Raw genomic sequence first — 23,885 nt, forward strand, 5'->3', positions numbered from 1 at the left:
TCATCCTTAATGCTTATCATTGGGCCAGGCATTAAGCAGAAGCTCATTACAGTAGGCTGCGGTGTGTTTGTTCATTTGTTTGTTTGTTTTTAATCTGGGATCAGTATTTCTTGATAAGTACCTACAGCGGCTAAGAAGTGAGTGCATGGTGGTAGGGGAGCATCATTAGAGGAATTAGAGTAGATAATCCTTTTGCAAGCAGCAGAGAAGTGTGGTTATGTGATGCGATGGGCGACCAAGAGCCCAAAATGACAAATTAAAGATTTGCCGTGCCGTGGGGTCTCTGGAGGGGCAATTCAGATACATTGCAGAGCAGTCCTACTGAGGACTGGTCAAGAAAGACTGTGTACAATGGACCCAGAAAATCCAGGCTGTTGGAGGGGTGTGTGTGTAGCAAAATTATCTGAAAAACCACATCGTTGTGGCTAGGAACACTTGACCACTAAATGACAAGGCTACGGTGGAAGGGGGGAAATGCATGCAGAGGGTGTTCCGATAATACTAATGCTCCACGATGAAGATGGAGCGAGGATGATGATGATTAATGCAACCCGTGGAAAAATAGGGCTGGCGAGGCTGACAGAGACTGGGGACCCGGCGAGGTAGGATGAGTCACGGGGGAGGGTACCTGGGCTGGAGCGCGCGGGGGCGGAGGGGCGCGGGGCTGGGACCGGGAGTGGGCGGGTGGGCGCCGTGGGCGGGGCGGCTCCGGGCCGAGCGGCTGGGCTGGCGGCCGTGTCTGCGAGCGCAGCAGCATCACCGGAGCCGAGCCGCGAGACTCCGCCTAACCGACACCCCAACTCTCCTCCCGCACCGCGGACGGAGGCGGCCGAGCCCGAGCATCCTCGCCCCCCGCGCGCCCGAGCCCGCGCACCCGCCCCCGCCCGGGAGGCTGGGCTGCGGGAAGCGCCCGGGCGCCCGCGCCTCGCCAGGGCCACCAAAACAAAGGCAGCATCCGGGGCTGGGTGGAGGCGGAGGACCATGACAGCCCGGGCTCGCGCGCTCCCCTGCCCCGCCGCCGCCGCCGGGAGGGCTCCGCGGTGAGCCGAGCAGGGGCGCAGCCGCCGGGCGTGCGTCGGAAGGTGCGCCCGCGCCGAGCCCAGGCCAGCCGAGGGGCGGGCAGGCCGCGAAGATGTCCTCGGCCGTGGGGCCCCGCGGTCCCCGCCCGCCCACCGTGCCTCCCCCGATGCCCGAGCTGCCCGACCTGAGCCACCTGACCGAGGAGGAGAGGAACATCATCATGGCAGTGATGGACCGGCAGAAAGAAGAGGAGGAGAAGGAAGAAGCCATGCTCAAGTAAGCCGGCGCGGCCGCGCCATCCGTGCCTCCACCGGGCCGTTCCCCGCCGTCACCCGCTCCTACCGGCTGCGTGTGGGTTAGAGGCGGACCGGGTGCCGGGTGCGGGCGGAGGCGCCCGCCTGGGGGCCGGGGGCGCGGGGCCGGGGCAGGGAGGAGGGTGGGAGGACAGGGGGCAGGCGGGGCTGCGCTGAGCCCTGAGCCGGGAGCCCGGAGAGGACGGCTGGGGACCCAGGTGCCGGGGAGGACTGGGGTGGGGGACGGCGCCAGGCGGGGTGGGATGTGCCAGGCTGAGAAGAGCCGATTCCGCCCGCGTGGAAGGAACGGCCCTGGGCCGGCAGCAGGTGAGGGGCAGGGGCTGAGCGGAGGACGGGGAGGAGGCGGGCGAAGAGCTGCTGGGAATAGCTCTTCTTTCCCTGGAGTTGTCGAGCCGGTTGGGATCGCCCCAGCCGAGGGTGTCAGTACTGGTGTAAGAAAAATGCTTATTGTGAGTGTTCATTTTGCTACTCATTCATCTCACAGCTCGAGGTTGGGTCTTTTTTTTTGGGCAGTTGCCATCTTTGGTAACCTGCTTCTTCAGCGTCTCTCTAACCTTTGCTTCGGGGTCTTCTGCACGGAATACCTGTGTGAAGACAGATGTTCCTCCCCGTATACGATGCCATTGGCAATGCAAAGTTTTTAATAATGGGAGAAGCTGATGGGGACTCTGGCCCGAATAAAAGAGAGGTTCCTCTTTACTGGTTTCCAAGGGAGTTCCAGGGCCTTCTCGTTTCCTGGTGCAAGCCGTAACGTAAGGGGACTGATTCTTTGCACACATCCCCCCTTCTTTAAAGCCCATCAACCCTTCAGGGGATCTCCGTCCAGCGCCCCGTTTTCCTGGGTCTGGGGAGGGGACGGGGCTGGTGGCTGGCAAGGCAGGCGCGTGTGACACTGCCCTGCCACCTGCCTTAGTCTCGGGCGAAACTGCTCCCAAGGTGCTGGCCTCCCACCTCCCTCCCATCCCCGTGCAGTGGAGCCGAAGGGGACGTAAGCCCTGCCTTCCCCGAGAGGTCCTCCTGTATTGGGGAAAGTTTTCAACTTGCCAGTGAGGAAATCTAGAGGCCCTGATGGGGACTAGTTCCTTGGTTCCCCGCGTTAAGGCCAGAAGGTGTATCTGGGGCGGAAGATCGGAATGAAGAGCCGGAGGGAGCCTGTTGCATGTGGAGTTACAGCGGAGAGCAAAGGAGGGGCGGCACCCCCCGTACCCCACCCCGGGCCCGGCGCACGCCCTCCCGCCTCTCCCCCGCCCCCGAGATGGCCTCCTGAAGAGAAGGTGCTGTCACCGGAGGGAAGGTTCCCTCTTCCCCCTTGGGGCGGCAGAGCCTGGCAGCAGAGAACTAGAGGGGCAGCATGCCCAGGTCTCCACGAGCGCAGCTGCAGCCCAGATGGGAGAGGGGGCGTTGAGGGAAAGCAGTGAGGGCTGGTCACAGCACAAGGGGAGAAATCCAGTCATCCCTGCCCTTTGATCGTAGACGCAGAGAGAGGGGCCGTTAACGGCGAAGGCCGGAGCTGGCCTGGTTCTCTGAAGAGCAGCAGGTTTCTGGATTCCCTGTTCCTTCTTAGCCAGAAAACAGGGACTGGAAGCCTGCAGGCGTGCAGGAAGCAGAATCTCGTTCATCTGCTGCCTGTCCCTGGTGGAAGGTCCCTGGCGCTGCAGGCTTCCCCTCGTCTGAGCCTGGAAGTCATGCATGGTGTCTGCTGGTGCTGCTGTCTGTCTGTCTGGTTGTCCGTCCGTCTTGTCCTCACCCGTCACAGCCCCCCCCCCCCCCACCGCCACCTGTCCCGGACACCTCTTCTGCTGGTCAGGATGCACCGTTTTGCTCCCATTCCTTTCGGTGTTCACTGCAGACAGCAGGTAGACAGAGGCCTCCAGCAGGCGATGGGAAACATGGGCTGCTGCCTGACTGGGAAGGAAGGGCGCAGGGCAAGCCAGTGGGCATCGCTCCTCTTCACTGGCTGTTTCAGGGCTGGTGGAGAGAGGGGCTCTAAGTGGGGAAGGGGGTGTTCTAGGAGGCATCAGATCCTACAGGCTTCTATGGACAAATAAAAATGAAGGACGCCGTCCAAGTGCTCACATCCAAAGCATCTTTCCCACTGCTGTGCCATGCCTGCTCTCCCTGGCACGCACGTGGTGCTCCTTTATTGCACGGATTCTCTAACTATTGCAGTGTGTAATGCTGTCACACCACAGCCTCTGCAATCCCAGGCCTCAGCACTAACTTTATCCATCAGCCTCCGCTGCTAATGTCTTGGCCTTCTGTGTGGGGGCAGACTGGGGATGTTTTGGAATCCCAGTTTGCTGCCCTGGAAGTCTGTCACGTTGTCCACACATTAGTGGAACAGAGATGTGCTTTTTTCTAGAGGACAGTTTCTGTCTTAAAAACTGAGGACTGTAGGTAGGGGTTATTCAGATGACACACCTATATGGGAACTTAATGACACAGAGTCATGGATGGTGACCCTTTCTATACTTTGCATAAAGGTAGACTGGAAAACAGGAGGCTTTTCACAGCCTTTGAAATAGTCGTTAAATTGGAGATGAGTTTTGGCGGTAGCGCGCCGTCGTTATATCACATATCTGAGAATTTAGTCCCACAAAAGGCCCTGTGAAGCTAAAGTCCTGGTAACTCAGCATTTAGACTTAAAATTCCCCTTGGTCATTACTGCAGAGCCATCGCCTGAGCTCCCTACTTCCTGTGTGTTCTCTCTGTTCACAATTTGTAAAAACAGGCACTAGTAGAGAGAAGAGAGAAAACTGATGGGCGAACACACTAAAGAAACATTATAAAACATCAAGTAAAATATATTCGTACAGTTTCATCAGCCTTAATTGTATATTACTACTCGAATTTGGCCTTGATAATGTCTTTAAATATGTATAGATGGAAAAGGATAATGAAGCTACTTTCACCTCAAGATTTCAGGAAAAAATTTTCTTTGAAATTATAAGTACTTTGTCATAAAAATAATTCATTTTGTTGGCAAAGTGCACTGATTTCAAATGCCATTCCCATCTAACAAAAAATAGTTGACTCCTGCAAATAATTTCTAATGGTTGATCTAATTCCCTGCAGAAAGAAGGTCTTTCTTAATCTTCGTAGGGTTTTGGAGTGTGTGTGTAGATGTGTGTAGGTGTGGGTGTGAGTGTGTGTTCTAGAAGTCTTTTGAAACCTAACTTCCTCAATGAATACTCGTTCAAGTAACCATCACCAGACACCAAGAGGCAGTATATTACATGGGTTGAAAACTGCGTTATCTGGGACCTAAATCAGAGAAGATCGCATTAGATCTAAAATCTTATTTCATTTTTATAAAAGCTTCATAGAGAAAGGAACTATAGAGTAGCAAGACAAGAGAAAAAATATAGAAGCAGAGACTGAAAACAATGGCTAGCGGTTGGGAATTGAGAACCGTGTGGGAATATTTAATAGAACTACTAACATTTATTGAGCATTTACCTCATGCTGGCCATTATTCTAGATGGTTATTGAACCAAATGACAAAGACTTGAACTGTGTTCAAGTTCAATATATGTATATTTGTATTCTCACATACAGCTTGTGCAGAAGGTAAGTAGGGTCATATAACCCGCAAATCCTCATCCTGCCCTTAGAGGGTTCCTGGAATACCTTGAACCTACTCACATAATATGGCCCGGCCAGGATTCAAACCCAGACCTTTTATTCTCAGTCCACGTATCGTCCCGCATGCTGCACTGTCCTCTGACCCTCAAGAAGCCTGCACTTCATCTACCTCTTCCTTAGATTAATGTCTGTTCATCCCTCAGTTTCAGAGGAGGGGTTTGACAGGTTAGGCTGATTCAGAAGATCAGCTGCTGATTATAGGGGACCCTGGAGCTTCACCCACACTCTTAATAGAATTTCCCAGTGGACTGAGAACAAGGGAATTGTCCCCAGTTTGAAGATAATAAAAAGCACAATGGTAAGTCCATTAATGTTGGGTCTGAGCATTCGGGGTTCAGATTCTAGTCCTGCCTCTTAAATTGTATAAATGTGGGCAAGAAAATTAAATTGGGATTCTAGGAGGTTCTTTATGTCTCACAAATCCTACAATTCATTGTGTGATTTGGTTTATAAAGAACATTGACTTTGGACTTCTCCCTCTCTCTTAACAGGGACCCTCACGCCCACTAGCTCTTCAAACATCTGTAGTACCTACTTCCTGTGTGAGAGGAGAGGCAAAGTAGAGGGGTAGAACCCTTGCACCTTCAGCTTTTCTTTCTCTTTTTTCTCCCTCCAACCAATTATAATATTGTGAGCCAAAATGTATCCAGAAGGCTCAATTAGCAACTGGGAAAAGAAGGAAAGGTAGTTGGAGGCAGCTGGGTTGGAGTGAGGACAGAGTCCCCAGAATGTAGGTATCATGTTTTCATTGAGGTTTGCAAAGATTTTCATGTCTTACACCCCAAAATATTCTCTCAAGTTGCTGAGGCAGAGGTGGGTAAGAAGGGAAAAGAGAAAAAGCAAAGAGTAATTTGAGAAAGCTGCTAAAGCATGAGCAGGTGTCTACATGTTCCCAGATGCTGTGTTAAGTAGAAAAGTCGGGGAGAGGAAATGTCTAGTCTCCTTCACACCCCTAATGGATAGGGTTACATTTAGGGAAGGTTATCCCTGAACCATTGCAGTTTTCTGCTTTCAGCAAAAACCTGTCTTAGTAAATGTGCATGCCCAAATGCTCATGGAGAAAATTCAGAAAAGGGAAGCCTAAAAAAAAAAAAAATGAAAGAAGTAAGGCGTTGTCAAAGAGAATAGAGGGTAAGAAGCATAGCACTTAGTTCACATTTTTGCCAACCTGTCTTGACTCTCTTTTACCTGTGTGTATTCCTTCTTAACCAGAAGTGAGGGGCACCATTGCTGAGGTAAATAGATTACTAAGTCTGGAGTAGAATATGGAAACCAGTGTGAGCTCTAGGTGCCCCTGCGGACTTGAATAGAAACACAGCACCTTGGGAATGTTACTTGCTCAACCGGTCAGATGAGAGAGTGGTTTGAATTTAACCTGCGCAGTAAGATCCAGCTTCCTGCAAAGATATAAAGTAGCAATTCCTGCAATAATATTACTATCTTCCTACATCTGCAATATGCAGGTGGATGAGCTTGCTGTACCATGGATCGTAAAGTTCATTGAATTGCAGTTCATTGATCATTATGGACTATTTTATATCTTTAAACAACTTCTACATTTTGTCCTGTGATGGGAGTTGGGTATTTTAGAGCTGGTCCTGAGAGTTGAACTAAGTTGGCCTGAGGCACGAGGCAACTGAAGTAATAGAACCCAGAACCCACATACACGGACTCCAAACCTTTAGTGTTCTTATAAGTCTTTTCAAAAGTGCATCAAGCTTTGGCTATTATGGTTTGTTTCCCTCTTCCACTGGGGAAGGAGCTTAACATTTAGGCATTTGGCTGGATACGTTACATATTTCACTCTGCCCCATGCTCACCTCTTGAGAGGTCTACTTTGTGACTAGTCTATTAGTTTCTGTTAGTGAAATTCCCAGAACTAGCTCAATGCCTTCCAGACCCTTTCCTTAAGACATTTGATCCTGGAGTCCAGAAAATAAACTAAAGGAGCAAGAAAGATGTCACGTGGCTAGTGGCATTTTCCAGCCTTTTCCGAGGACTCCAGTCTCCAGGCTCTGGAACGGGCCACAGGTGACTGGCTAAGTCCGTGTGCACCTGCGCTCTCTGATCTGACTCATTAGCTGACAGTGTGCTCGAATGCCTTCGCATCTTCCCACCATGCTCCTCCACCAGGAGGTTCTCTCTTCTCTCTACTATTGTTCTGAATTTTGTATGTTCGGTAGGCTATTTCTAACAAAGTATCATGTGCTATTCAATTCAACAATAAGACCACTGTGTCAGGTATGAGACTTGGGTCAGGAATTGGGCTGTTGGGTAGAGTAAAGAGAGAGTCTTCTGCTTTAGCCCGACATTGGCTTAGTTCCTACCATTTTAAAACTGCCATTGGTATAGGGAGGGTGGGAGGGAGGGAGACGCAAGAGGGAAGAGATATGGGAACATACGTACATGTGTAGTGGATTCACTTTGTTATACAGCAGAAACTAACACACCATTGTAAAGCAATTATACTCCAATAAAGATGTAAAAAATAAATAAATAAATAAAAATAAAACTGCTGTGACCAGAAGGGGACGTGAGCATCAGATAGTTAGATAGAGCAGTGGACTAGATTCTGCTCTTAACACTGACACTTTCTATAGGTGTAAACATCAATATGTTAACTCATCCGCACCCCAGTTTCTTCCTGTGTTAGGTGAAAGTGATCATGTCTGCCCTTCTAACCTACGAGGCTTTAACATGATTGTAGAGGCGTCCTAAACTTCAAAGTGCTGTACCAAGGAAAGGTGGCATTATAATCTTTACCTTGTAAAACTACAGAAGAATCCCCAGAACATCTTTTCCTGTGATGATTGCAGCTACTAGAGGTCCCACGGAGATGGGTTCTTGTAGAAGAATCCATCCATCATATCGTGCTAGCAGGGAGGTGTGTCCAGGGCTTCAGCCACCAGGGTGAGAATTTGGCGAAGAGGTCAAAGGTAAAATAAGTCCAGGGTTTGACCTGAGGTTATATTTACCTTCCTTCCATTTTTCTTTCTTTCTCATTAAATAGCTCATAAATGTCTTTAGCACAAAAAGCAATGTGGGCAAAGTGATAGAGTTTGAAATAGCTAAAAGGTAACCTTAATTCAAAAGTGAGCAGAGAATTTAGCTTAGGGTCATTCCCTCAACTTTTGCTAGAAAAAAATCGGGAGAAACAGACTGATGATTTTAGTTTCACCGGATTTAATAAATTATTCACTTTAAATTAGCTGAATAAGGGGCCATGTACTTGTCAAGTAGTAATTCCTCTTTCATATCAGTTTACTGTTGGGTATGGGTTAGATTGAATAGATTGTATGTGTTGAAGAACTTTTTAAGATTCTGTGCTGGATGTCTCAGGCTTTCTTATGTATATTCTTACACTTTTCAGGTTTATGTACCTTTATTTTGATCTAGGTCAGTGTTCTGTGGATGGTGAAAGGGGAATATACTGCAGAATTGACCTTACTTTTTAAAAATTTATTTTATTGAAGTACAGTTGATTTATAATGTTGCATTAGTTTCTGTTGTACAGCAAAGTGATTAAGTTATATATATATATATATATCTTATATATATATGTATTCTTTTTCATATTCTTTTCCCTTATGGTTTAGTACAAGATATTGAATATAGTTCCCTGTGCTATACAGTAGGACCTTGTTGTTTATCCATCCTGTAAATAATACTTTTCATCTGCTAATCCCAACCTCCCAATCCAGCCCTTCCCCACCCACCTCCCCTTGGTAACCCAAAGTCTGTTCTCTATGTCTTTGCGTCTGTTTCTGTTTTGTGAGTAAATGCATTTATATCGTATTTTAGATTCAACATATAAGTAATATCATATGATATTTGTCTTTCTCCTTCTGACTCACTTCACTCAGTATGACAATTTCTAGGTCCATCCATGTTGCTGCAAATGGCATTATTTTATTCTTTTTATGACTAATATTCCATGTATATATGTATCACATATTCTTTATCCATTCCTCTGCTGATGGACATTTAGGTTGTTTCCATGTCTCAGCTATTGTAAATAGTGCTGCTATGAACATTGGGGTGTAAGTGTCTTTTTGAAGTAGGGTTTTGTCTGGGTATATGCCCATGAGTCACATTGCTGGACCATATGGCAGCTCTATTTTAGTTTTTTGAGAAACCTCCATACTGTTGTCCATAGTGGCTATACCAGTTTATGGTCCCACAGTCTGGGAGGGTTCCCTTTTCTCCACACCCTCTCCAGGATTTAGTGTTTGTAGATTTTTTGATGATGTCATTCTGACTGGTATGAGGTGATACCTCACTGTGGTTTTGATTTACATTGCTCTAATAATTAGCGATGTTGAGCATCTTTTCATGTGCCTCTTGGGCATCTGTACATCTTTTTTGGAGAAATGTCTATTTAGGCCTGCAGAATAGACTTTAGATATTCCTTCATCTTTTGCTAACTTGTGAACACTTCTCGTACATATGAACATTTATTTAAATAAAAAATAGAATGTTTCGAAAGAAAGTGGCTGTACATGTTGGTTTGCCCAGGACAGTATCTGTTGATGCCACATTTGCACTGTAATTATGGCTAGTACCCCTTTCTCTCAGTTTTGAATTTCAATCCAGATGATACATTAAATTATCTCCCTCTTTATAAGTTTTGCTTTCCCTGAAACAAATTATTCATTAAAAACTTCAGAAAGTTTAAGCAATTAACTGTCATAAAATATAGCAATTAGTAATTTTCAATAAGTAACACAAGCGAGTTGTAGATGTAGAATCTTGAAAATCATCTTTTGGTAAATGGAAAGGCTTTTGCTCAGAATCAGGTATTATCTTTAATGGATTCTCAGTGGAATGCTACCTTTTATGACAAAGTTGAATTTAAAAGTTCAAAACACTTTTCAAATAACAGTAACGAGGAATGCAACCTCGTGCAGGGCTCTCTCTCTGAAGATTTTTCTTCGGGCCTTGCAAAGGAGCAGCCTGTGATTTAGAGAAGACATTTAACTGGATTTTAGGATGCAATATTCTGATCATTCTTCTGAAGTTTAGATAATAAAATAAGATAATATTACAGAAAGTAATTTCATGCAATTTGAAAGTAAAGTGTTTAATTAGATATTAAAGAACCACAATGAACCAAATAGATATCTTTATGTAGTGTAAATGATAATACCGCGCTAATGATTTACATATTATTTAGTATATATTTTTATATTTCCCATCATTATGTCAGATAATCATTGTCTGGAAGATGCCATTATATTTACATAGAGAAGGGATGTGAATTGAAAACCAATTAAGGTGTCTGTACTGTCATGTAAATGTCCTACAGCTTAGCTTCTTTTCACGGACTCTCATGCATGGTCTGCATATTCACAAATGGGAACTCCTGTAGTAGTGGTTATTGATGGAGCTTTCTGTCTGTATTGGCTAAACTTTATGTAGTCTATTCGATTAGCTCCCAACTTACATTTCTGCACGCAAAACATTATTCTTGATCGATACATGAGCAGTTTTCTTAATCTCAAGAATATCGAGTTATTTTATTTTATTTATTTATTTTTTTACATCTTTTTGGAGTATAATTGCTTTACAATGGTGTGTTAGTTTCTGCTTTATAACAAAGTGAATCAGCTATACACATACATATATCCCCATATCTCCTCCTTCTTGCGTCTCCCTCCCACCCTTCTTATCCCACACCTCTAAGTGGTTACAAACACCAAGCTGATCTCCCTGTGCTATGTGGCTGCTTCAAACTAGCTATCTATTTTACATTTGGTAGTGTATATATGTCCATGCGACTCTCTCACTTTGTCTAGCTTACCCTTCGCCCTCCCGCTGTCCTCAAGTCCATTCTCTACATCTGCATCTTTGTTCCTGCCCTGCTCCTAGGATCTTCAGAACCTTTTTTTTTTTTTTTTTTTTTTTTAGATTCCATATATATGTGTTAGCATGTGGTATTTGTTTTTCTCTTTCTGACTCACTTCACTCTGTATGACAGACTCTAGGTTCATCCACCTCACTACAAATAACTCAGTTTTGTTTCTTTTCATGGCTGAGTAATATTGCATTGTATATATGTGCCACATCTTCTTTATCCATTCATCTGTCCATGGACACTTAGCTTGCTTCCATGTCCTGGCTATTGTAAATAGAGCTGCTGTGAACATTGTGGCACATGACTCTTTCTGAATTATGGTTTTCTCAGGGTATATGCCCAGTAGTGGGATTGCTGGGTCGTATGGTAGTTCTATCTTTAGTTTTTTAAGGAACCTCCATACTGTTCTCCATAGAGGCTGTATCAATTTACATTCCCACCAACAGTGCAAGAGGGTTCCCTTTTCTCCACACCCTCTCCAGCATTTATTGTTTGTAGATTTTTTGATCATGGCCATTCTGACTGGTGTGAGGTGATACCTCATTGTAATTTTGATTTGCATTTCTCTAATGATTAGTGATGTTGAGCGTCCTTTCACCTGTTTGTTGGCAATCTGTATATCTTCTTTGGAGAAATGTCTATTTAGGTCTTCTGCCCATTTTTGGATTGGGTTTTTCGCTTTTTTGATATTGAGCTGCGTGAGCTGCTTGTAAATTTTGGAGATTAATCCTTTGTCAGTTGCTTCATTTGCAAATATTTTCTCCCATTCTGAGGGTTTTCTTTTCATCTTGTTTATGGTTTCCTTTGCTGTGCAAAAGCTTTTAAGTTTCATTAGGTCCCATTTGTTTATTTTGTTTTTATTTCCATTTCTGTAGGAGGTGGGTCAAAAAGGATCTTGGTGTAATTTATGTCATAGAGTGTTCTGCTTATGTTTTCCTGTAAGAGTTTTATAGTGTTTGGCCTTACGTTTAGGTCTTTAATCCATTTTGAGTTTATTTTTGTGTATGATGTTAGCGAGTGCTCTAATTTCATTCTTTTACATGTAGCTGTCCAATTTTCCCAGAACCACTTATTGAAGAAGCTGTCATTTCTCCATTGTATATTCTTGCCTCCTTTAACAAAGATAAGGTGACCATATGCATGTGGGTTTATCTCTGGGCTTTATATCCTGTTCCATGGATCTCTATTTCTGTTTTTGTGCCAGTACCATACTGTCTTGATTATGTAGCTTTGTAGTATAGTCTGAAGAATACCGAGTTATTTTAAAGTTGTAAGTGATCAGTGCACAAGTGTCACATGACACATTATCATTCTTGTAGTTTAAACATAGCTCTTAACATGCAAGGAGAAGCTCTTTGTTTAGGTGGCTAGTTGTTCCATTTTTTAATTAGGGGTTTACATTTTAGAAAAATTAGGCAGATGGTGTTTGTAATATCTATGAAATTCATAAATCAATGTATCAGTTTTCTTTAAATATAGGGTACTATATATATACATATATATATATATATATATATATATATATATATATACACACACATATCTACATTCAGAAGTTTTATCCAGGTCAGAAAGATTAGTGCCTTAGTAGAAAGAGATGAAAACAGAGGTAAAGTAACCCAATGGATTTCCTTTTTTTTAAAAAAAATAGCTTAGCAGATTTATCTGCTTTAGCTATCTCTGTCTCATAATATATTGGAGCTTAAGTCTTCTTTCCTAAACTTTTATTTTATTTTTTTTTCTGGAGAAGAAAATGATACATTTTACACCCTGATGTCTGAAATAAAGGGATGTCTATGTGAGCTGGATGATATATTTTAGATATTACATTTTTGGTAAGAGTAAAAATTATGAAGAGTTTCTACTTTGATATTCTTCAGAATCATCATAACAATTGTCATAAAATGTAATTTGGAAAAATAAAATACCATAAAATCTTCTTACAATTAGGCTGAATATTTCAATTTACAGATGTCTATGTTCCCTAGGCCAAATATAGTGACCTAATATATAGCAGCCTGGAGTAAAATCTTGATACCAGTCTGAAGAAGATAGTATCATCTGAGTATTGTCCCAGACACAGGTATTAGAAAGGGATTTCCTGGTATTTGGAGCTGTAATCGTCACCGTTGAGTAGAACTATGATTGAAAATCAGTCAGATGGCTTCCTAGTCCTGCCTTCTATAAAGATAGCAAGGTGGAAGATTCCTGGAGTCCCACATGCAATTAAAAAAAGCACAGTCCAAATGGATAAACAACAAGGTGCTACTGTACAGCAAAGGGAACTATTTTCAATATCCTGTGATAAACCCTATGGAAAAGAATACAAAATAAGAATGTATATATATATATATATATATATATATATATATATAGAAAGAGAGAGAGAGAGAGAGAGAGAGGGAGAGAGAGAGAGAGCTCTTCTTGCCCTTCCTTCTATAATTCCATTTCCTTCTGATTTGCCTTTTTCTATGCAGTTTCTAGTCATGGACTCAGTCACACTTATGTGTTTATGATCCCAAGTCTGTATTACTACATTGGAATTCTGTACTAAATTCTGGATTTGTGTACCTGACCACCTGCTAAATGTCTCCACCTGGATGTCCCATAGGTGCTTCAAGCTGAGTGTTACCCATCATCCATTTCTTGACTTTCTGCTTAAACTTGATGCTTTTCTATAATCCCTGTCTTTGTGGGTAATCACCATTGCAACTGCTCGTTCATTCTGATGTAAAATCCTTCAGATTCCATCTTCTTTGAATTTCTCCTTTCTCTTCCAATTCCATTGCCTTTACTTGAATACAGACTCTCATCCCTGCTCCCCTGGATGCCTGCAGTAACCTAATTCCTTTCCCTGACACCAGCCAGACCTCCTCCGTCCCCACACTGCTGTCGGGGGAACCTCTCTAAAATCCCTCTGATCACATCCCATCAGGAAAACCCCTTTGCTTTCAGAGTAAAGTTTAAACCTCCTAATCTGCAACCTGCATGTCCTCTCAGGGGTCCACACATAGCCTTCTAGTGTCTTAGAGCCTCGTGCCCAAGGCGCCATAGCTGCCTCAGAGCTTGGTGGCTCCACTTGTGCTTTTCTCTCTGTCAGGAATTTCCTTTTTCTTCATCTACCTCATGTTTACATAGCCTTTCAAATTATCCCATGACCCCTCATCTGGCACATCTTCCCGGACTTTCCAGATTAATTTTTATGTTTGTCCTCTGTGCACATCTTTTCTGGAACCTTGCTCCCCTGACACTGTCACCTCAGCATCAGCTCCTGAAAGCAGGGTCATTCTCATTTGTAGCTCTCATATGAGCACAGTGCTGGTCACGTGATAGGCTCCTGGATTTTCTAAACAGTGTGTGTGGATGAATGAATCCATCCAGAGGGTGTGGAACAGAGGAGCCATCTGAGGCTGCTGGATGGATTCACAGGGTGTGAGTAGGTGGCTGGAGTGGGAAGTGTATTCTAACCAGGAGAGTTCCATCAGCAGCTTCTGAAAGCAAAAAAATGAGCTGAGGGTTTTGGCTATTGAGAGAAGCAGGTTGGCCAGAATGTATGAGGAGAGCATTCTGGTTGTTAAATATGACAAGGTTAAATTGAAATAGGATTTTCAGATGATGTGTTGTACTCTTAATGTATCATTCATGGCTTTTGGAAGGACAGCATTCTGAAAGTGCTCGAATGTCAATGTTGGAGGATGTAAACAATATATTTTAAAAATTAATCCTCTAGACAGACAAGCTTAATGGAAACTTTTCCTTTGCATTAAAACATCATTAACTTCAGTAAGAGTGTAAAGCATAATATGGGTTCTCTGATTTGATGTTCAGAATTAGATTAGATGCTTATGACCGTAAAGTATTATACGGACTATATTTTTAATTAAAAAATGCTGCCTGGTTAAGTCATCTTCTAAACGTTTTTTAAGGTTGAAGTATAGTTGATTTACAATGTTGTTTTAGTTTCAGGTGTATGCAAAGTGATTCAGTTATACATATATATCTATTCTTCTTCAGATTCTTTTCCCTTATAGGTTATTACAAAATGTTGATTAGAGCTCCCTGTGCTATACAGTCCTTGTTGATTATCTATTTTATGTATAGTAGTGTGTATATGTTAATCCCAAACTCCTAATTTATCCCTCACCCCCCCTTCCCCTTTGGTAACCATAAGTTTTTTTTCTATGTCTGTGGGTCTATTTCTGTTTTGTATATAAGTTCATTTGTATCCTTTTTTTAGATTCCACCTGTAAGTGATTATCATATGGTATTTGTCTTTCTCTTTCTGACGTACTTCACTCAGTATGATGATCTCTAGGTCCATCCATGTTGCTGCAAATGGCATTATTTCATTCTTTTTATGGCTGAGTAGTATTCCATTGTATATATGTACCACATCTTTATCCATCTTCTTCCAGACTTAAACTCTTTGAAAGAAGGTGTCTTCTTTTACTCATCTTTGTATTCCCATTGTCTAACCTGTGGCTCTTACACAGTGGGACCTCAGCAAGTGCTGGCTGAACTGAGCTGCACAGTCTGAAGGCCCAGGGCACAGAAGCACTGGTCTTTCTTTTTCTTTTTTTCTTTTTTTTTTCTTTTTAACATCTTTATTGGAGTATAATTACATTACAATGTTGTGTTAGTTTCTACTATATAACAAAGTGAATCAGCTATAGGTATACATATATCCCCATATCTCCTCTCTCTTGCATCTCCCTCCCACCCTCCCTATCCCACCCCTCTAGGTGGTCACAAAGCACTGAGCTGATCTCCCTGGAAGCACTGGTCTTTGACACAAGACAGCTAGACTGAGTTGAGATGGGGACAGGTGGGAGCTTGGAGGCTGCCTGGTCCAGGGCTGGCAAATACTCAGAATGCATAGACAACTTCCTGAAGATGGAACAGCATCTCTGATAAATGCTGGATGCCTCAGTACCTTTCTAGATGGGACACTCCAAGCCATCAACTGATGAGAGTTGCAGTCAAGATAACACATTTTAGCCACTGAAGACTTATTCCAACTCCACTTTTAAGAAGAGAAAACTGAAGCCCAGACATCCTTTCAGCTTTTCATTATTAATTAGTAAGAGAGCTAAGTGTAAGACTTGGGATTTTCTTTCTCCTGGTCCAGTAATTTTTCCACTGTCACACTACCTCCCAACAGTTTGATTTTAGCTACCATCAAATTCAAACAATTAATTTTTTTCAATTTTGGTTTGATTTACCTGCTCTGTAAGATTACATCCTATTATGGAAAACCCCAAAGCAACCTCTAATTACTTTGTTGATTTTGAATTTGGTTATATTTCATATTAATCAAAATAAGTAGGTCATTTACAGGGATCAAGAAATACTTTATTTAAAGATTCCATTTGCAATGGTATTTGTTGCAATTATATTTAAGTTGTATCAATACTTCTTAACTGTGATCATTTTATTTTTAATTTTAGTACATCTCTGAAAGAGACAATGTTTTCAATATGCAGTAATTTATTTATGATTTTAAATAGCTTTTCCTACCATGCACTTGAATTACGTACAGATTGAAATCATGTCTTGTTTTTTCACTTAGAAAAGCCAGGTGTTTTTTGTTCATTGTGAGAAGAGCTTTCCTTGGTTGTCCCTCATTTGGAGGTTTGGCTTCAGCTAGACTCTTGGTCAATGACCCAAAGAAAGAATCAAGGAGATAGGGAAGGGATGGCACCCCACATACAGATCTGTGAACACACCCATCTCACCCATGCATCTGTATGTATAAACCTCACACCCATACACCTGAAAACTAAAGTGTTCTTTCTGTAAAGTCTTCTTTAAGGAAGTTAATTTTATCTCATTTAGAGTATTCGCATCATCTAGACATGATTTGCTTACTTTTTGTAACCACAACACTTTCTGTGAATTTTGCCCCAGTGGCTGTTCTGGAAGAAGCAGCCCTATATCCATATGCTCCCACCCTGGCCATGCTAATTGGACTAAAGATGGACATGATCCAAGTCCACATGCTTCATTGTCCAGCCAAGGACTAGTAATGTTCTCTTTCAAAATGAAAATAAGAAACAGTGAGGGGGTCAGGACAGTGAATGATACCCAGTCATTTTTTTCTTGGAATGAAAATGGATTGAGCATTTATCATGTGCCAGATACTGTGCTGAAATTAATACAACTATCCAGAGCCCCTGATCTTTGCAGGAGGAGGTACATTTTACTTAGGTAAAATTAAAATTAAATGTGAAATTAATGTCTGTGATGAATGCAATACAGGACAATATATGATACTTTGATCAGGTAATATAAAGCAGAGATTCGGATGGAGATCAGGCTGTCCGGGAATGGCTCTCCCTGGAAATGACAGTGGGACTGAGCTAAGGTCTGAGAATGAGGAGGAGTTCGTCAGGCAAATAGGGAGTGAGGTACCCAGCAGGCGGGGAGAAGAGAGGGTCCCTGGTGGGAGGAGGAAGGGGTGAGTCTGAAAAAGTGGAAGGAAGCCAGTGTCGTGGAAGGGCAGAAAGGGAGATGGCTTGAGAGGGTCTTGGAAAAATAGGCCAAAGCCTGACAATGTGGAGTCTTCCAGGTCATGTAATAGAGCTTTATCTTTATCCAAAGGACTAAAAGATTTGGCAGAGAGATATGATATGAGCCTATTAGTATTTTTAAAAGATCATTCTGGCTACAGTATCAAGAACTGATTGGATGAAGGCCCAGGTGTGTGTACAGACCCAGGGGAGGCTATTGCAGAAAAACCAGGTGACAGATGCTAGGAGCAATGGCTTCCATGGGGCTGGCAAAATGTTTGGATTGGAGAGAGATTAGGGAAGCAAAAGCCACACGTTTTTCCTTTTAATGGGTTGAATATGAGTTGACTTCTGACTTGTGCCACCAGATTTGGAAAGTATCTGGAGGAAAGGAAGGGAGACCCTAAGTTTGGTCTTGGTCATTTGGCTTCTGCAGGCTATAGGCTGGGAACTCAGAAGAGAAGATGGCTGGAAATGTAAACTCCCATTGAAGCATCCCTGCACAGGTGGCAATGAAGCTACTGGTGAGGATGAGTGATGAGATCCAGGAATGAGCCTTAAGGAATCTTCACTTTTCAAAGCTGAAAGAGGGCAGTGACCTTGCAAAGATATTAAAGAGAAAGAAAGGTAGGATAAAACCCTGGAGACATTGTGTTAAACCAAATACAAAGAAAGAGAATATTTTGAGGAGGATAAGACACTCTCACTAGGATGCCTAAAAAAAAAAAAAGACTGACAGTGTTCAATGCTGAGGAAGGTAATGAGCAACCAGAATTCTTACACATTGTCTATGGAAGCATAGTATGGTAGAACCACCTTAGAAAAATGTTTGATAATTTCTTTAAAAATTAAACATGCTTCTACATTATGATGTAGCAATTCTAGTTATAGAGAGAAATGAAAACATTTATTCACAAAAATTCTTATACAAGAATGTTCATAGCAGCCTTCTTCATAATAGCCCTAAACTGGAGATAACCCAGATATACATCATCAGAAGAATAAACTTAAAAACTAGGAACTTAAAAACTAACACAATATCGTAAAGCAACTGTACTCTAAAAATTTTTTTTTAAAAAGAGGCAATCAAATATTATTGAACCAGTAAATGTAGAAAAGAATAATAATAATAGAGCTGTGTCAAGTAATTAATGAATAGAACATATTTTGTTACTTTCCTGGGGGGGAAAAAGAAACTATGGTATGTGCACCCAATGAAATACTATCCAGCAATGAACAGGAGTAAACCACTGATGCATTAACGCTTACATGAATCTCAGAAACATCATGCAGCATGGAAAAAGCTAGAGACAAATCGTGCAGACCATATGATTCTATTTCCATGAAGCTGTAGAATAGGTAAAGCTAATCCATGATGTTCGAAACCAGATTGGTTTTCTGTTTTATGGTAGCAGGGGTGAGGGCTTGACAGGAAAGGGATAGGAGGCACTTTTCTGGAGGGAAAGAAATGCTCTATATTTTGATAGGGGTGTATCTTATACATGTGTATGCATTCCTCAAAACCGATCAAACTGTACACTTATGACCTGTGCATTTCACTGTATGTAAATTATATCTAAATTACTAAAAAACTAATTCTGCTGAGACATCCAATGCAAGGAAAACTTATAAATAGCTATTGGATTCAGTAACAAGGAGATATCACTGGTAAATTTATAAAAATACATACACATAGTTGATAAATACATGTAATTAAAATGGGCAAATCTTTCCAGAACTTTGGGAAGAGGGTCATGGAGAGACACCAGGAGGGATATGAGAGGTAGGTCCAATGTGGGCCTCTTTAAAATAGTATTTAAATAAAATAAATTTAAGAATATTTATTGAAACTCGATGGAAAGAACGTAGAAAACAAGATGGTTTGAATAAGAGAGGGGGTACATTTGTGACTGGAAAGATGAGGGACCTCGTGTCCGATGGTTTCTATTTTTCTGGGAAGTAGGAATTGAGTCATCTTCTGAGAGTGATAGGGGTTGGAGATTTGAGGGTGAGGAAAAAAGCCTGAAATAGTTGAGGTGGAAAGCAGGAGTATGGATGTACCAGGAGATTCCAGAGGAAACCACGTGCAAGAGGAGTCAGCGGGAGGGAGACTTTCAGATACGAGACGTGCAGATGAGAGCCCTCTTTTGGCCCTCAAGACGCCAAGCAAAGAGACTTTGATCCTGAGCTCTTGGCTGAGTCACGGTGAGGCTGTTTGAAGACTTGGCTGTGTCATCTTGATGAAGTTTGAGTAAGTTTCTGTTTCTTCTAGCCTAGAGAGAGCCCTGACTAAGGCTTTGTAGTTCTTCTTTTTTCTACACTAAAGACACTAGATATTCTCAAGTCTGCACTGTCAGTTTTCACATCCAGAAAAAATATTTTTCAGTTCAGTAATGAGTGCATATATTCAAATTAATATGTATATATGTGTGTGTGTGTATGCACATACATATGACATTTCCGTAAATTAGCACTGTATTATTAAGATACATCGTCCTGCTCTTTTTTCACACACCTCTCTTCAGTTCATGTTCTGTCCTCTGTCTCAGGATGCTCCTGTTTATTTTGACTTGAATGCATTTGGGGATACAGAATAGAGAGTGACATGATTTGCTTCACATCCTTTACTGTGAGGGACAGCCTGGCACACATGGTGTGATGGGAAAGGCTCTGACCACTCCAGTTTGACTTGTTTCCCATCCTCGTGGTTAGAGAGTAATCTAGGTTTACTGTCGGTCAGGTTCCCTTGAAACAAACTCGGATGGAGATTCTTGTGCAAGAAGTTTCTTAAGCAGTGCTTTCAGGATTAACATCTGTCTGGGAAAGGAAGCAGCAAGTTGGAACGTGGGAGAAGGTGGGCTGCAGTGCAGGTCCAGTAAGTCCTTGGTCAGCCCCTTGGGAGCTGTGAAAATAGTTACAATATTCTTGCATTGATGGGTCACCGGATTCATGCCACCCAGGGCATGGGACTTGGACATCAGAGACCTGGCTCTCGTTAGCAGGGGACAATTCAAAGGGAGGGCTGCCAGCTAAGAGCACCCCCTATATATGGGGGAGTAAGTCCCCCACCTTGAACGGGGCATCTGGGCAGCTTTGCAAAGCATCACTTAATACTTTTAGCTGAAAATCAAAATAAGAAATTTGGTAAAGTTAAAATTTCTTAACTGCCTAAAAACTTAAGGAAGCCAAAGGTTAAATATGAAGTTAATTAATAAGATAAACCTATGACTTATGAGCAAAATTGAATATTTAAATCAATTGTTAACGGTGTCCAGATTGTACGACTCTTATGGGAGTTTGACAGTATCACACAAATCTTAAATTTTAAGTCAATCTATAGGACATTTGGAAATGCCTGTGAAGCGATGAATAAGATTTGTGGAGGGTGGTGACTTCACTTGGGAACTGATTTCTCTATTTTTTTTTTCTATATTTAATTGGGAAGGTATGCCTTCATGAAACCTTTATTTAGCTCTATAATATTTCTTCCCACCAATTTTCTATAAACAACACAATCCACCTGAAACCTCAGACAGTATGGAAGATACTCAGTGATGGGATTTTCATTGAATGACATAAGTTTTGGGGCAACTATGGCACATAGTTCTTGGAAAATCCACTCCTCCTATTTAGACCACTGTTCCCCAACCATCCTTGCCTTCTGTAAGCAGTACACTCTGTGGACTCCTTGTTATGTAGGAAAACAGAGAAGTGAGTTTTAGAAGATCCATTCATTGTTCAGTCTAAGTATCCCCATTAAATTAAACGTATGCATTTGTCAGAAAAAATAATGCAAGCAACTTTCAAATTTTCATGGTTTAACATAGTAAAACTTTATTTCTCACTTGCACAGCTCCTTGTGGGTTGGGTGGCCTCTTCCATCAGGAGGTAGTGACCTCCAGAACAGTGGCCATGGCCAGGGAAGAGGTGGATGGGGGGGCATCAAATGGACGTATGTCACTACTGCTCATGGGCCACTTTCTAGGGCCAGGCAGCTGCGAGAGAGGAGAGGAAATGTGAGAGAGCACGTGGATATTGGTGAGCAATTTAGAATGATTAAAAAGTCAGTATTTTATTAATTAAGCCCCTTGATTCCAGAAAGGAAATCGTTTACTTTCTTCAATATAAACATATCAACCCGTTGAAGATAGAAATCAATATTTAGACTCATGGAATTGGAGTCCAAAGGGGCTTCCGCATCCAAATCAGTGGTTTCCACACTTGTCTGGTGGATTTGCCCCAGAGTTTGGGGGAGTAATAGTGAGTAGACAAGGAGAAGGGTGGTGGGCAGGGTCTGGGCACATAGATGCTATAGTGCTATAGCTACTGCATCCCCAGACCCCAGCCTTAGCTCCTTGATATTTTGCCTTTGGGGAATCTTATTGAAGATGAAAAGAGTTCTGCAGCAAAAGGAAATATCTGAAAACTACTCATCCATTCCAGTTCACCCCTTTTGTATCTGTGGAGGTTTATTCATCCTTGTAACCAATATTTTTGAGCACTTGCTATGCAGCAGGCCCTGACATAGGCTGTGGGGACGGAGCCCCTGTCCTGCTCGAGAGGTCACCCTGGCGTACCCCAGAGAGCGCCAGTGGCTCCCCAGCATCCAGATAAGATCTAGAACCCATTTCCCTATCTCTTGGCCCTGCCTGACATAACAATGAGACTGTGAACTGAGAATATTCTGAAGACATGTAGAAAGTCTCAGCATGGACATGACTAGCTCAGGAGTGGCCACACTTCCCATGGAAGATGGCTTCAATCTCGGAGAAAGAACACAAACCTCCTTGAAGTTTTTTTAAGTCCAAGGTATGAGCCTTGTTTGGACTTCCTTTTTCCTCACTTCTAACATCTAATTGGACAAGAAATTTTCCTCTCAGAGTCCACTTTGCTTCCTTTATGATCAAGTATTATCAACAACTAACATTTGCACCTAAAGCAGAGAGTGCTTGCGTGCACAATCCTTGTTGATTCTTCTTCTGGCTCTGTAGTGTCAGTAAGTAAGACAGTTATTACTACTATCCCTGCTTACATAAAAGAAAATAGAGGAAAAATTATTTAGGTCAAGATTACACAGCATGAGCACTGAATGCTCCAGGAACTGGGAAATAAACTTCATCGTTATGCTCTTACAACCAGATACTGAATGCGGGTCATAAAGAAGAGTCTGTCTGATGTGCAGTTTTACCACTGCTAGTAGTAGGAATTATTATGGGATGCAGGGGAGGGAGAGCCTGAATGTGTGCATTTCGGATTCAAAGAGGCCTGGCTGTGCATCCCGGGCTCCAGGATTCACTGTGTGACCTTGATCACTCCAGTGTCCCTGCAGGGTCTCATCTGTGGTACAGCGCTGAGTGGAGGAATAACCAAGAGAACAATGGTATTATGGTGCCTTTGACACAGCCCTTCATCCATGGGCAGTGTTAACAACTTTGGGCTATAATAATCGTGACTTATAACAGTGTGGCTGTAAATAGTATTGATTCTGTGCACCCAGTGTTCACGTCTCTTTGAATATAAAGACAGGTGCATCTACACTATGTGAGACCTGTTCCAGCTCAGAAGTACAGAACTTGCTGTGTTGATGGTACACAAAGGAATTTTGAATCACAATTGGAGCCTCAGTTCCAACTGTGTGCTGAGCTGGAATACCCCTATTCATTGGCATGGTTTTAGCACAATGCAGTTACCTGAGCTTTAGGAACACACAGAAGAAGGTGGGTGCTTTTTTCTATCCAACTAGGTTAATATCCTTATTTTATCAGCAATTTGGAATAGGTTTACCATGCATTATGCCTGCAGATTTAATTCTTCCCTTTTGTTGTTTTACTAAGGAAACATTTGACTCACCTATTTAGTTTATAATCTCAGATGAATGCATAGGGATTTACATACATAATTCATATGGTCTATATTCAGTGAGACAGATTGAAGCTCAAATATCCTATTTCCAGCCAGACATAATCTTTGTACAAGACTGTCTTATTTCAAAAATTAACAGATTTCCACATTGAATCAATGGTACTCCTGAGTAAATACTTATAATAAATTCTGAATAAAATATTAAAAATTGTCTTCAAAAACATTGTTTAAATGAAAGGCTAGTATGAACTTATACTGGTGAATAGTTGGAATAATGTGGATATTTTTATACAAAATTAGGAGTAATGAGAGTAGTTTTCCAATATTTTAAAAAGACATATACATCACAGTTCTGCGCCTTTGCTGAGATTAAGGTATAATAAAAATACTCAGAAAAAGATATAATAAAAACATCTAACTATCACTACCAAGTTCTAGCTCATAACAAGCATATATATATATATATATATAAACACACACACACACATATATGTAAAACACCACATATATCAGAATGCCTGCTTTTAACTCATGAGAAAATCAAGTGCCCATAATAACAGCCTGTGTTTTGTTGCTGAAACTCTGGTAATAGCATGTAATGCAAATTTTCTAAAAGATAAATTTCCTTCTAGAATTTTCTTTATACTTAATATAGCAATGACTTAAAGGAATCAATATAAG

General features: G+C 42.1%; 1 protein-coding gene across 3 annotated transcripts in view; it reads left to right on the forward strand.

The window, feature by feature from the left end:
- Positions 1-1,132: 1,132 nt before the first annotated feature.
- LOC309811101 (regulating synaptic membrane exocytosis protein 1-like) overlaps positions 1,133-23,885 on the forward strand; it is a gene marked incomplete at both ends in the record, with an annotated part of 212,974 nt that continues 190,221 nt past the window's right edge. For all 3 annotated transcript variants that reach the window (XM_082633685.1, XM_082633686.1, XM_082633687.1), the window contains one exon: positions 1,133-1,296. In XM_082633685.1, coding sequence (XP_082489811.1) covers positions 1,133-1,296 — 164 coding nt within the window. The remainder of the gene's footprint in view (positions 1,297-23,885) is intronic.

This window comes from Mesoplodon mirus (assembly GCF_964341445.2).
Source record: "Mesoplodon mirus genome assembly, chromosome: 10".
NCBI lineage: Eukaryota > Metazoa > Chordata > Mammalia > Artiodactyla > Ziphiidae > Mesoplodon > Mesoplodon mirus.